This window comes from Jaculus jaculus, chromosome 1 (assembly GCF_020740685.1).
Source record: "Jaculus jaculus isolate mJacJac1 chromosome 1, mJacJac1.mat.Y.cur, whole genome shotgun sequence".
NCBI classification, from domain to species: Eukaryota; Metazoa; Chordata; class Mammalia; order Rodentia; family Dipodidae; genus Jaculus; species Jaculus jaculus.
Window position 1 is genome coordinate 143,901,780 of NC_059102.1, and position 14,492 is coordinate 143,916,271.

Sequence of the window (14,492 nt, forward strand, 5' to 3'; positions counted from 1 at the left end):
TTTCTTTCCTATAAACAGAAGAAGCAAGTTAGCCAGGCGTGGTGCTACACGCCTTTAATCCCAACACTCATACGGCAGAGGTAGGAAGATCACTGTGAGTTTGAGACCAGCCCAGAACTACAGAGTAAGTTCCAGGCTAGCCTGGGCTAAAATGAGAGTCAGCCTTGGAAAAAACCAACACAATTTAGGACTATAGAGATGATGGCTCAGCAGTTAAAGGTGCTTGGTTGCAAAGCCTGATTGCCTGGGTTTGATTCATCAGTACCCACATAAAGCCAGATGCAATAAAACACAGTTTAGGGCTAGGGAGATGGCTCAGAGGTTAGGGCACTTGCTTTTAAAGCCTACCGCCCTGGGTTCAATTCCCCACTATCTACGTAAAGCCAGATACACAAAGCAGCAATTGTGCCTGGAGTTGGAGGCAGCAAGAGGCCATGGCATGCCCCTACTCTACATCTCGCTGCTTGAAAATAAATATGTTCAAAAACAACAACAACACACACACACACAAACACACACACAATGTGGGCTGGAGAGGTGGCTTAGTGGTTAAAGAACTTGCCTGCAAAGCCTAATGACCCAGGTTCGATTCGATTCTCTAGGTCCCTGAAAGCCAGATGCACATGGTGGTGCATGCATCTGGAGTTAGTTTGCAATGGCTAGAGGCCCTAGCCCATTCTCACTCTCTCCTGCTCTGTCTCTAATAAATAAATTTAAAAATAAATCTTTAAAAAAACCCCACAATTTAATAATGCTCACACAAATAGTTTGCCTCTAAGTAGGAAAATTACAAGTTGTAGTTTTAGACAAATTTAGTACTTCAAAAGCCATTCAGGAGTACAAAAGAGAGTAGTGGGCTGGGGGAGGTGAATATGACTGAGACAGTATCTTTTTGTTTGTTTGTTTTGTTTTGTTTTCGAGGTAGGGTCTCTAGCCCAGGCTGACCTGGAATTCACATGTAGTCTCAGGTTGGCCTCAAACTCACCATGATTCTACCTCTCCTCCCTGAATGCTGGGATTAAAGTTGTGCACCACCATGCCCGGCCTAGAAAATAATATCTTATATACAGGTATGAAATCAAAGGAAAAAAAGAAAAATAGCTAGCCAGGCATGGTGGTGCACATTTATCATCCTAGCACGAGGGAAATTAAGAGAGGAAGACCATGAGTACAAGGCCAGCCTGGAGTATGTAAGAAGACCCTGTCTCCAAAGCAAAGTAAAGCAAACCAAACCAGAAGTCCAGCATGTAAGACGTGGTGGCTTGTTGGACTGGGGACTGTGGGCTAGCTCAGGAGCTTCCAGGAGGCCGGCTGCGCTGGCACGCATGCACTGCTATCTACACTCCATGCTGCCTTCAATAGCGCCTGTTCATCTTCTTGAACTTCTCGTAGTGGTAGTCGTCAGTGGCCTTCTCATTAGCAGGACGTTTGCGATTCGGTGGGGACCCTGAGGAGAATAGAGAGACCGTCTGCCATATAGGACAGGACTAGACACTACTCTTCAAACCTTACTGGGGGCTGGAGAGATGGCTTAGCGGTTAAGGCGTTTGCCTGCAAAACCAAAGGATCCTGGTTCGACTCTCCAGGACCTATGATAGCCAGATGCGCAAGGGGGAGCATGCATCTGGAGTTTGTTTGCGATAGTTGGAAGCCCTGGCGTGCCCATTCTCTCTCTCTCTTTCACCCTCCTCTCTCAAATAAATAAATTTTAAAAAATAACCTTACCAGGGTGAGGATGCAAGAGCATAGGAGGATCTGGCCGCCCAGCTCCGATTTCTGAGTAACTTCTAAGCCTGTCTCCTCTATGCTGGATACCCAGTGGGTCCTCAGCACGGGCAGGAGGCAGGTTCTGTTGCTCTCCCCTTTTCCAGATGTGAAACCAAGGCTGGTACAGGGGAAGGCATGTGGCCATGGTCTGCAGTGTAGGCTGGAACCAAATGCTCGGGCTACAAAGCCCTGCATCCTGCCCAGCTCCCCCAGGAGCCACGGGCCCAAGGCCTCTGAGGTACTCACGCTCTGGCTCGGGCTTCTCAGTGTCGCCCACTCGCAGGGGGCGGGCTTTGGGTTCTTCTTTGTTCCTGCGGATGGGCGCATTGAGCTCCTCGTGGTAAACTGGATGGAGAGAGCCCAGGAGACACATCAGCCGGGAGCTGGGTTCCTGGGGACCTAGGGCGTGGGGTGAGAGTGGGAGGAACTTACACCGGTTGTGCTGCACATAGTTCACGGCCATGTTGGTGGGCACGAACGATGTCTCGCTGTCCTTCTTCTTGTTTTGCTGCTCTGCCAGCAGGCGGGCCTTGGCATCCTCCGTGGAGATGATATTTTTTATTTTAGCACTATGGGTGTGGGGGGGAAGCAGACACATGCCATGTTTGAGTAACTCACTGCACCCTTGCATGCAAGTGGAATTGACTGGTGAGGATGGCAGCTGGCCACCACGGAAGGAAGCCTAACTCCAGGAGCATAGCTCCCCAGTTTACAAGTCTCCTTCACAGCCATGTTCTTCTTCCAACCATAGCTTCCCAAGTACAGGGATTTGAGCCATCATGCCCACTCTTTTTTTTCTATACTTTAAAACTTTTATTATCATTTGAGAGCGACAGGGAGAGAAAGAGGGAGAGAGAGAGAGAGAGAGAGAGAATGGGTGTGCCAGGGCTTCCAGCCACTGCAAACGAACTCCAGACGTGTGCACCCCTTGTGCACCTGGCTAATGTGGGTCCTGGGGAAACGAGCCTCGAACTGGGGTCCTTAGGCTTCACAGGCAAGCACTTAACCACTAAGCCATCCCTCCAGCCCCCACTCTTTTTTTTTTTTTTGAGACAGGGTCTCTCGGTTAGGCTGGTTTGGAACATGAGCTGTTCCTTCTGCCTCTGCCTCCACAGTGCTGGGAGTACAAGTGTGCCACCCTGCCATCCCACACTCATACTCCTATGGGGCACTCACAGGCTCTACTCCAAGCTGACCAAGAACTCACTATGGACTTTCAGAGTGGCCTCAAACTCAAACTCATGGTGATCCTCCTCCCTCTGCCTCCTGAGTGCTGGGATTAAAGGTGTGCACCACCACACCTTTTTTTTTTCTTTTGCTTTTGAGGCAGGGTCTCACTCTACAGCCCATGTTGTCCTTGGAGTCACAGGCATGACACTGTTTTATTTAATAGGAAATCTAGGGCTGATATGAAATCTTGGATCTGAGGAAGTGATTACCTGACATGTATGAGGTCCTGTGTTACATCCTAACATTGTAAAATAAATGAAATGAACCCTAGTGAAATAAAGTGGGCTGCCTAAGCATCAAAGCTTGCCAGGCCATACAGAGGCCAGAACCTAGAAGTCTGGAGGCTTTTTACTCAGACCAGTGATTCTACTGAACATTTCATTTCTGCCAGGACAATCTCCCTGTAGGTGAAAAGATCATGGGGGAGATGTACATGAGTCTTTTACATGGCTCCTGCTAGAAGGAAACAGAATAAAGCAGCTTGTTACAGATCCAAAGGGCTGTGAGCAAAGGCTGAGGAAAAACCTTTGCTGTCAGCAGTCAGGGACCCTTATGTCTCTTCAGCCAGGTTTTGGCAGAAAGAAAGAAAGAAAAAAAGAAAGGAAAGAAAGAAAAGGTCCTTAGAACTCTTTTTATGAGAATGGGTCTCAGGTAATCTAGGCTGGACTTAATCTGTAGAACTCCTGGTCCTCCTGTCTCCACTTGTAAAGCACTGGGTTATAGGTGTATACCACCATGCTCCATTTATGCAATGCTGGGCATCAAACCTGGGGCTTTGCTCATACTGAGCACACACTCTACCAACTGAGCTTCATCCCAGCACCCAGTAACTTTTACTTCAGTGCTGGGATGGGACTTCAGAGCCTTGGGAGTGCTAGGCAAGGGATCTGTTACTAAGCCATACCCCAGCTGGTCTCCATAACTTTACCTCTGCCTCAAGAGTACTGGCATTAAAGGCATGCGCCACCATGCATGGCCTTTTTTTTTGCAAAGATAGAAAAAAAAAAAAAGAAGAGAGGGAATGTGCATGCCAGTACCTCCTGCTACTGCAAACAAATTTCAGATGCATGTGCCACTTCGTGCATCTAGCAAATCAAACCCAGACCATTAGGCTTTGTAGGCAAGCACTTTTAACTGCTGAGCATCAACTTGGCACCCACAGTAACTTTACTTATTTACGTTTCGAGATAGAGTCTCACTTTGGCCCAGGCTGACCTGGAATTCACTAAGTAGTCTCAGGCTGGCCTTGAACTCACAGTGATCCTCCTACCTCTGCCTCCCGAGTGCTGGGATTAAAAGCGTGCGCCACCACGCTCGGCCCCCTAAAACTTTCAACAGGAAAGCAGATAGTTGCTCCTAGGGGCAGAGGCAAGTGGGAGAGGAGACGTACTCGATGCCCAGGTCCACCTCGGGGATGCCGCTCAGCATCTGGTTGGAAAGCATCTCCTCTGTCTTCTTGGCTGAGGAGACGCGGATGTTTTCAGGTAGCTCATAAAGACAGTCCTCTGCGTTCTTCGGTTTGACTTTCTGCTCCTCATGTTCCACAATCCCCTTCCTCTTCTTCAGCTCCGTCTCAATGTATTTCATCCTGACAAGAGAAACCCAAGGGCTCAGGACGCCCACCAAGTCCACAGCAGACACGTGCTAATTACTGGCATTATTATTTTTGCAGTCCTGGGATGGATCTCAGGGGCTCAGGTGTGCTGGGCAAATGCTCTACCACAGAACCACATCCCCAGCCCCAAGGGGGTCTTCTAAATTAGCAGTCCCTGGTCCATAATGGCCAATGAGGATATTCTCATCAGTTTGTCCATGGAAAAATAAAAATAGCTTGAGGGTTCCCCCCCCCCAAGTCTTACTGTGTTGCTAACATTGACCTCAAACTTGAGATACTCCTCAGCCTCCCAAATGCAGAAATTACAGGCATCTACCACCATAGCTGGTAAGGTCTCACTTTAGCCCAGGCTGGCCTGGAATTTATTTTGTAGTTTCAGGCTGGCCCCAAACACACAGTGATTCTCCTACCTGAGTGCTAGAATTAAAAGTGTGTGCACCATGCCCAGCTTAAAAGAATTTTTTTTTTTTTTTGAGGTAAGGTCTCATTCTAGCTTAGGCTGACCTGGATTTCACTATGTAGTCTCAGAGTAGCCTTGAATTCATGGTGCTCCTCCTACCTCTGCCTCCTGAGTGCTGGGATTAAAGGCTTGTGACACCATGCCTGGCTCTTAAAAGAATTTTTAAGAGGTTTTCAAAATATTCAAGTCAGAGTATAGGGAGAGTGTGGCCAACTTTTACACCTTCCAGAAAGTACTATAAGTATCACCTGTGGTTAAGCGTCTCAGGTCATCTGGCTGGCACCCAGCGCCCATGCTCAGCCAGTCAAACTGGTACTTACATGTCTGCGTCCTCATCCCTTCGATTGGTTTCTGCTGAAAATGACGTCCCCAGGTGTAGGTCCTCCTCTTCACTGACCCTAAGAGAAAGGAAGCAGTTTCCCGGTCACATTCACTGAGGCCACGTCTTGACAAAACACGATAGGCCACGACAGAAAGCATGCTGTCTACTATCTGCTTAGTACACAATATAATGTTTAAATAGAGATACATGCAAGCAACTGTTAGCCTCTGATATACAATGCTTCTGGGGAACACATGGATAATTTTCTTTTGCAAACTTTTACAATATTTAAATGTACTTCTTTAAAAAAAAATTTTCACTTTTTGGTCTTATGAGACAGGCTGGTTTCAAACTCACTATCTGAGGCTGGCCTTGATCCACCGGTGTCAACCCCAGCTCTTAGTACATTACTTGTAGAATCCTGCTTTTATACTGCTTTATAACTACCACATGGGTTTTTTAAACAGTGAATAAGGCACTTTTACAGATAACGAGTCTATCCTCCTGGCTCTGAGCCAATCATCAGAAATCCTGACAACATACCTTTGGCCAAGCACAAAGGCTACATCTGGCTGTTCTGAGAATGCCTCCCCAGGCCACTCAGACCTAGCAGAGTCAAGGGTGAGTCCGTGCCTCTACCCAGACTCCACTTACTTATCTTTGCCCCTCTCCTTCAGTTTCTTCATGTCCACCATGCCACCTGTCTTCATCTGGAAGGGGTCGTCCTGCCGAAAACAGACCCAGCTCAGAGGAGGGCAGCACAGGGACACACTCACAGAAGACGGGCCACGGCGAGGGCCCCACACTCACCACGAGAGTAGTCTCCTCTTGTACCTTCTCGCCTACTAGCAGGGCCACAGCACTGAGCAAAAAGAAAATGAAGAGAAACAGAGATGAGGACAATAAGGACGCTTGAAGGTCTCAGCATTGATGTAAGGGATTGACTGAGGCCAGAAAATGGCTGGAAAACTCACAGGGATAAAAACCAGGCTCAGGGCTGGAGAGATGGCTTAGCAGTTAAGTGCTTGCCTGTGAAGCCTAAGGACCCTGGTTCGAGGCTTGATTCCCCAAGACCCACGTTAGCCAGATGCACAAGGGGTGCATGCATCTGGAGTTAACTTGCAGTGGCTGGAGGCCCTGGCACACCCATTCTCTCTCTCTCTCTCTCTCTGTCTGCCTCTTTCTCTCTCTGTTGCTCTCAAATAAATAAAAATTAACAAAAACAAAAACAAACAAACAAACAAACAGGCTCACAAGCACTGTAGATGGGAGGGTGAATGTTAAGTGCAGTGGTGAGCCTTCTTGAAAATCTGTTTGACATTACCCTGACCTGGAAATCTTATTACTAAAATTTTGCCAGTGCTGGGATTAAAGGCATCAACCAAAACTCCCAACTAGGAGATTTTATTAACAAATACTTGTACATGCCTGTGGGAATGTATGCAGCCACTAAAAAGGCTTTCTGGAATACATTACTTAACATGGACAAATGGCCATAATGCCACAACGAAATGCAAGAAAAAAAAAAGCATACATATAATTGTGTGTGTGTGTGTGTGTACGTATGTATGTATGTATGTGTGTGTGTGTGCATATATATATATATATATATATATATATATATATATATATATATATATATTTTAAATTTGAAAGAAGAGGCAGACAGAGAGAGAATGAGCATGCCAGGACTTCCAGCCACTGCAAACAAACTCCAGATGCATGCGCCACCTTGTGCCTCTGACTTAAGTGGGTCCTGGGGAATCAAATTGAGGTCCTTTGGCTTTGTAGGCAAGCGCTTTAACTGATAAGCCATCTCTCCAGCACACATACACACACATATATTTTTTCCTGAGGTAGGGTTTCACTATAGTCCAGGCTGACCTGGAATTTACTATGTAGTCTCAGACTGGCCTCCAGCTTATGGTGATCCTCCTACCTCTGCCTCCTGAGTGCTAAAATTAAAGGCGTGCGCCATGCCCGGCACTCACAATCTTTAAAAATAAAGAAAGCTGGAAGAAGCTATTCTGCATGCAGTTCAATGGGAGAGAGAGAAATCACCAGTGAAGATACTCAACAGTGGACACTGCAAGGCTTATATTTGGCCAGCCAAGCCAAATGAGCCAACAGGTGCAATAGTGGCACGTCTGTCATGGTGGAAACCAACTGCCCTCTAATTGGACTGGTAACCTGCTCCATGGGAGGGAATACATCCCTGATACTGAAAACCTAAAACAGGGGTAGTCATGAGCCCTAGGGGTGTAATGTCTACTGCTGTCCGGCTAAATGTATATATACTATGCTTATCAAACTGCCCAGTAAGCACTTCTCTTAATGTTCATACCCATATATTAATGCTATCACTTTTGGTACAGGACCTTCTCTTTTCAGATGAGAGTGGCCTTGGGATGACTCACAAGGCATTATAGTGCTGGGAAGAAGTGATAGGAGTGCTCAACATTGCAATATATCCATCACACCTTCCAAGGCTCAGGGTCCATTGTGGAAGAGGTGGTAGAAAGAACGTAAGAGCCAAAGAAGGGTAGTACTGCTTACAATGCAATCTTCCAGACACAATATGGCCTGGATATCCATGACCTCGCAGTGCCTGATACTACCTACGCAAGACCATCATAATAGGAGAAAAAGATCATGACATCAAAATAAAATAGAGACTGATTGAGGGAGGGAGAGGATATGATAGAGAATGGAGTTTCAAAGAAGAAAGTGGGGGGAAGGAGGGCATTACCACGGGATATTGTCTACAATTATGAAAGTTGTTAATTAAAAATTTTTTAATATTGAAAAAATATTTTTTAAAAAGAGAAATAAAAATAAATAAAATTAAAATTAAAAAAGGGGTGCTAGGTTGGTGGACATGCCTTAATTCCAGCACTTGGGAGGCAGAAGTAGGAAGGTCGCTGTGAATTTGAGGCCAACCTGGGACTACAGAGTAAGTTATAGGTCAGCCTAGGCTAGAATGAGACTCTACCTCAAAAAAAAAAAAAAAAGGCTGGGGGTGCTGGAGATGTACCTCAGTAGAGTGCTTGCCTAGGATGCATAAAACCTTGAGTTCAGGGCTGGAGAGATGGCTTAGTGGTTAAGGTGTTTGCCTACAAAGCCAAAGGATCCCAGTTCAACTCTCCAGGACCCAAGTAAGCCAGATTCACAAGGGGGCGCATGCATCTGGTGTTCATCTGCAGTGGCTGGATGCCCTTGTGTGCCCATTCTCTCTCTCTCTCTCTGCCTCTCTATCAAATAAGTAAATAAATAATAATAATAATAATAAAAGGCTTGAGTTCAATCCTTAGCACCACATAAAACTTGGGTGTGCTGGCATATGCTTGCAATCCTATCAATAGGGAGGTGGCAGGAGGATCAGGACGTTCAAGACCATCCTCAGCTACGAAGGCTAGCCTGGGTTACAAGAAATAAAAGTCAAGGTTGGAAAGAATATTAAATGGTAACAGTGATTACTTCTGGATGGAGAAAATTATGAGTGCTGTCTTTCTCTTTTTTTTCTTCCAGGTAGCGTCTTACTCTAGCACAGAGTGACCTGGAACTCATTCTGTAGCTCTAGACAGACCTTGAACCAACAGCTATCCTCCTACCTCAGCCTCCAGAGTGCTGGGATTACATGAGTGTGCTACTCACCCACACATTCCAGGTTTGCTTTTTTTTTTTTTTTTCTAGTTGGTAATTCTCTGCATTTTCCAAACTCAGAACTCAACATGTTTGCAGTCACAATTAGTTGGTGCAATTAAAAATAGTGAGACCTGGGCTAGAAAGATGTCTTAGAGGTTAAGGCACTTGCCTGCAAAGCCTAAGGACCAATGTTCGATCTCTCTCCAGATCCCACATAAACCAGACGCACAAAGGTGAGGCAAGTGCAAAGTCGCACATACCCACTTGGTGGCCCAAGCATCTGGAGTTCAATTTCAGTGGCTGAGGCCCTGGTGTGCCAATTCTCTTTCTTGTTCTTTCTAATTAAAAAAAAAAAGCTGGGCATGGTGGTGCATGCCTTTAATCCTAGCACTTGGGAGACAGAGGTAGGAGGATCGCCATGAGTTCAAGGCCACCCTGAGACTACACAGTGAATTACAGGCCAGCCTGAGTAGAGTGAGACCCTACCTTGGGGGAAAAAGAGAGAGAGAGACCCTACCCTGAGGAAAAAGAAAATATGAGTTAGGCTGGGTGTGGTGGTACTTCGGAGGCCAAGGTAGGAGGACTGCTATGAGTTTCAGGCCTGTCTGAGACTACATAGTGAATTCCAGGTTAGCCTGGGCTAGAGAGCAACCCTACCTTGAAACAAACAAATCGTGAGTTAGTGATCTGTTTCTGTACTTCTGGAGCATCTGGCTCAGAGCATGTTAAACATTTGCAAAGAGCACTGGTCCCCTCTTTGCATGATGCGAGATTAGTGCACTATATGAAGAAATACATCAATAGGGCTGGAGAGATGGCTTAAGTTAAGGTGTTTACCTGCAAAGCCAAAGGACCTCAGTTCGACTCCCCAGAACCCACATAAGCCAGATGCACAAGGGGGCACATGCATCTGCAGTTCGTTTGCAATGGCTGGAGGCCCTGGCGTGCCCATTCTCTCTTTCTGCCTCCTCCTCTCTCTCACTGTCTCATGAAAGTAAATAATTTTTATTTATTTTTATTTATTTATTTATTTGAGAGAGGGAAAGAGGCAGAGAGAGAGAGAATGGAGCACACCAGGGCTTCCAGCCCCTGCAAATGAACTCCAGATGCATGTGCTACCTTGTGCATCTGGCTTACGTGGGTCCTGGGGAATGAAACCGAGGTTCTTTGGTTTTGCAGGTAGGCTCTTAATCTAGCCCAGATTGACCTGCCTAAATAATTTTTTAAACAAAGAAATTATCAATATATAAAGAAAGACGGTTACTGGGCTTTGGAGATGGCTCAGGTGTTGAAGGTAGTTGCTTGCAAAGCCAGCCAGCCAGCGTGCCCCACCAGGGTTCGATTCCCCAGCAGCCCATGTAAAGCCAGAGACATAAAGTGGTGCATGTGTCTGGAATTCATTTACAGTGACAAGAGACCCTGGTATGCCCATACTTTCTGTCTCACAAGTAAATAAAATAATAATAAAGGAATTACGTCTACGGGGAAAATAGTGACCCACCACCCTAGCTGCGGCGTGTTTTGTCATTACTGATGCCTCCTCCTCCCCCGCGTGGTACCCACCTCACCCCGTTTGGCCTCTTCCTTAAGTTCTGCACTTCGCGGGTTTCTTCCAGTTTTATTCTGGAAAAACAACAGGAAAAAGACAATACACAGGCTGACAGATCCTCCGTAGAACCCAGAGTCCGAACGCAGCTCGGAGAACAGCCCTGCCCGGCTGCTGAGCCGCCCGCATAGTGGTCCGCAGCGCGACTCGGGCGCCTACGATCACTGGCAATCAGATCCATGCGATCCCCGGGCACCTCTCCCAACCGCACGGCTCGAGGGCGGCGGCTTCATGGCCAGGAGCCTCGTCTTCAGAAGGGAAAGCAACTCAGGCTCACAGCTAATTGTGTCAGCCAGCCTCCCTCCCGGCCGGTGGTCAGTTCCCCAAGCCGGTGTGTCTTCCTGACCCGTGAAAGCATCGCCCAAACGCACCGAACCTCTTCCGAATCCTGCTCATCTTCCTCCGACTCCGAATCAGCCCGACGTCGTCGGAAGATCTTCCCGGTGACCGGCATGGTGACGACGGCCGGGCGACCCAGCCGCCGCGCAGGAGCGCTCGGCGGATACTCTTTCCGCCGACGCTGGGCCGCGATCCACTTCCGGCGCGCAGCAGTGTCGTCAGAGCGCCAACACCTTCGGGACCCCGCCCCCAGGCGCGCAACGCCGTCGCGGCCGCCACCTCGGACCCGCCGGGACCCACCCCCAGCATGGCCGCCCAACTGCCACGCCCCTGCTTCCGATTGGACGGTTGAGGGGGAGGGGGCGGGGCGAGGCCGGCCAGGCCTCGCGTCCGTGCGCGGCGCCACCGAGAACGCGCTTGACTGACAGGCGGCGGTGGCGACGCGGTTGCGATGCCAGGTGAGTCCCGAGCGGCAGCCGGCTTGTTTCTGGGGGAGGGGGAGGAGGCGGGTCTGTCAGAAGAGGGACAGCCCGGGTCCCCACTGCGGGCCGGCGAGGCTCTGCCGGGTGCGCCGATCGCCGCGGCCAGGTGAGCGGAGCCCGGGATACCCTGGTCCCCGCCGCCGCCCCTGTCCCCTCTTGGTGTGGGCTCCCGGGAGGGTCCTGCAGGCTCTGGAGCCCGGCGGAGGCTGGTGGCCTCTCCCGAGCTGGGCCGCACACCTCCTTTCTGCCACAGCCTGACCACGCGTGGAAAGCCGGCGCGTGGCGACTTTTCCCTTTGGGCTGCGGGGCCCTGACGTGCAGTTTTTCCTTTAGGGACAAAAGATGACCGCTTCTTGGCGGCTGTGAATTTTGGTCCCTGCGCCCACAGCCCCGCAGTAATGGCCTCCAGCCACTTCTCACCCCCGAGTGGAAGCGCGTCTGGTGCTCTGCAGCCACTCGGGAGGCTTTGACGCCGGGGCGGGGGGCGGGGGTTTGCTGGTGGCGTGCTTGCAGGCCACCTCCCTGCACCTTCTCGGGCCTTGTTTTCCTCGTCTGGCCCGGGGTGGGGGCTGACACCACCCTCCACACCTTCCACCCCGAAGATGCTCATCTGAAAACCGATATGGACAGAGCGCTTAGGAAATTGATCAATGCACACAATGGCTCATGGGACTTCTAAGAACTTCCTAATAGTTTCCTCAATGGGGGTCCGGGCCGTTCCTTGGCATAGAGGCATTTCTTAACGCTTATTGTGTGGCAGGTGCTGGGCTAAGCATTTTCTCCTGGAATTCTCCAGCATTCGCCTGAAGTAGATTCAGTTGTCTCCTGTTCGACAACGAAGAGAGGCCTCTGAGGTTACATGGTAGGTGAAGCAGGAAGAGGGGCAGTCAGGGTTGCACAGCCCCTGGCACATTAAGTTTCTGTCAATCTTGGCTGCTGCTGGCTCATTGGCTGGGGGAGGGGCTGATGGAGGCTGAGTTCTTTTCTTTTTCTTTTTCTGGAAGATCATTTTAGTGCAAGATAGAGCTCTGGCCGATTAGCTCAGTTGGTTAGAGGGTGGTGCTAATAAAGCAAGAAAGTGGCACTCCTGCAATATCTTGGTTTTTCTCTGGAACCATGTTCTCAGAAATTATTCTCTTCCTTAGACATGGACAAATAGACTCAGAACTTCTTGAAACAGCCTTTTGGCTTTGTTCAGAAAAACAACCCATATATTAAGTATCAAAGTCTTGTCCTCCACTGACTGGTTGAAGCAATCTTGGATGCCCATGTCATTCACTTGCGCCATGTCCCTGTTGGCTGCACAGTGTTCCACAAACCCAGGGACACCTGACCACGGCACTCACACACTCAGAGGTGGCTTTTAATTTGTATGTCCAGCAGCCCTAGCCCCACTCCCAGGGGTACTGAACACCATGAAGGAAAGTCAGAAGGCCAGGGGCATTTCTGAACAGGAGTCCCAACTGGGAGGGGGCATCTGGTACAAAGAAGCTGCCCCTCTGCTGCCCCCTCCCATGAAGCCAGAGTACCAGGGGGGATACCCAGTCCTTGGGGTATGGCAGATCAAGTTTAGTTGGTTGGTTGGTTGGTTAGTGTATGAGGTATATGCATGTGTGTATGTGCAGATGCATGCAGTTTGTGTGCACAGGAGGAAAGGCCAGAAGGTCAGATGTGTCTTTGATCACTTTGCTGATTTTCCTTGAGATATCTCCTGTGGCCACACACGCTTTTTACAGAGGTCCTGGGGGGAACTGAACGTAGGTCCTCATGCTTGTGCAGCAAGTACTTTTACCTACCGAGTCATCATCACCCCAGTCCTCGAGCATATTTTTTTTTCCAAGGTAGGGTCTCACTCTAGGCTAGGCTGACCTGGAATTCACTATATAGTCTCAGGGTGTCCTTGAACTCATGGCAATCCTCCTACCTCTGCCTCCCAAGTGCTGGGGTTAAAGGTGTGCACCACCACACCCAGCTTAGATTCTTTTTTAAAAAATACTTTAGGGCTGGAGAGTTGGCTGAGCAGCCTAAGGCACTTGCCTGAAAAGCCCAAGGGACCCCAGTTCGATTCCCCATTACCCATGTAGAACCAGATGCACAAAGTGGCACATGCATCTGGAGTTTGCAGTGGCTCTCATCTGCTCTCTCTTTTTCTCCTTGCAAATAAATAAATAAGTAAATATTTTTATTTGTGTGGGGGGGGGGCTGGGTATGGTGGCATGCCTTTAATCCCAGCACTTGGAAAGCAGAGGTAGAAGGATCGCTATGAGTTCAAGGCTACCCTGAGCCTGAATTACAGTTCAGCCTGGACTAGAGTGAAAACCTACCTAAAAAAAAAAAGGAGAGAGAGAGAATTGGTGCACCAGTGCCTGTAGCCACTGAAAAACAGACGCCACCTTGTGTGCATGCACTACCTGGTTTACAGGATTTATGTGGGTTCTGGGAAGTCAAACCTGGGTCCTTATGCTTTTCAGGCAAGTGCCTTAGGCTGCTCAGCCAACTCTCCAGCCCCGGTTTCTTTATTTTTTATTTCAAAGTAGGTTCTCCATCTAGCCCAGGCTGGCTTGGAATTCACTATGTAGTCTCAGGCCATCTTCAAACTCATAGTGATCCTTCTACCTCAGCCTCCCAAGCGCTGGGATTAAAGGCATGTGCTACCATGCCTGGCTCTTTTTTTTTTTTTTTTTTTTTGGTATTGTTTTGTTTTTTTCAAAGTAGGGTCTCACTCTAGCCCAGGCTGACCTGGAATTCACTCTGTATTCTCAGGGTGGCCTTGAACTTATGGCAGTGGCAGTCCTTCTACCTCTGCTTCACGAGTGCTGGGATTAAAGGCGTGTATCACCACATCCAGCTTCCAGCTTCTTTTTTTTTTTTAATTATTTTTATTTATTTATTTGAGAGCGACAGAGAGAGAGAGAGGGAGGGAGAGAGAGAATGGGCACAGCAGGGCCTCCAGCCACAGCAAAGGAACTCCAGACACGTGTGCTCCCCCCACCCCCCCACCCCCGTGCATCTTAGCTAACGTGGGT

General features: G+C 48.7%; 2 protein-coding genes across 5 annotated transcripts in view; one reads left to right on the forward strand and one right to left on the reverse strand.

Annotated features, from left to right (window-relative positions):
* Positions 1 to 732: 732 nt before the first annotated feature.
* On the reverse strand, positions 733 to 11,176 carry C1H9orf78 (chromosome 1 C9orf78 homolog). 2 transcript variants are annotated; one of them, XM_045160229.1, is made up of 9 exons: positions 11,022 to 11,176; positions 10,603 to 10,662; positions 6,205 to 6,256; positions 6,049 to 6,119; positions 5,393 to 5,470; positions 4,388 to 4,585; positions 2,200 to 2,336; positions 2,014 to 2,112; positions 733 to 1,447 (listed from the first exon to the last, which is right to left on the reverse strand). In XM_045160229.1, the coding sequence occupies exons 1-9, from the start codon at positions 11,039 to 11,041 to the stop codon at positions 1,356 to 1,358; spliced, it is 807 nt and encodes a 268-aa protein (XP_045016164.1). In that variant the 5' UTR covers positions 11,042 to 11,176; the 3' UTR covers positions 733 to 1,355. The 2 variants fall into 2 exon arrangements, with proteins under 2 accessions (XP_045016164.1, XP_004671825.1); XM_004671768.2 differs by having other exon boundaries at positions 11,017 to 11,176.
* A 209-nt stretch (positions 11,177 to 11,385) lies between these two features.
* Usp20 (ubiquitin specific peptidase 20) overlaps positions 11,386 to 14,492 on the forward strand; it is a 47,947-nt gene continuing 44,840 nt past the window's right edge. Inside the window, exons 1-2 of one of the 3 annotated variants that reach the window (XM_045150632.1) lie at positions 11,386 to 11,442; positions 12,227 to 12,328. The gene's annotated coding sequence lies outside the window, so the exon portion shown is untranslated. Of the gene's footprint in view, positions 11,443 to 11,467; positions 11,573 to 12,226; positions 12,329 to 14,492 lie in introns of those variants that run through there. The other 2 variants (XM_045150637.1, XM_045150638.1) reach the window with 2 other exon arrangements.

Excerpts from the sequence above, each read along its gene's own strand:
- C1H9orf78 (XM_004671768.2), bottom strand. The coding sequence starts at position 11,099 with ATGCCGGTCACCGGGAAGATCTTCCGACGACGTCGGGCTGATTCGGAG. Across the intron at positions 6,257-10,602 it reads AAGAGGCCAAACGGGGTGAG|TGCTGTGGCCCTGCTAGTAG; the intron begins GTGGGTACCACG and ends CTTTTTGCTCAG. Across the intron at positions 6,120-6,204 it reads AAGAGGAGACTACTCTCGTG|GACGACCCCTTCCAGATGAA; the intron begins GTGAGTGTGGGG and ends TGTTTTCGGCAG.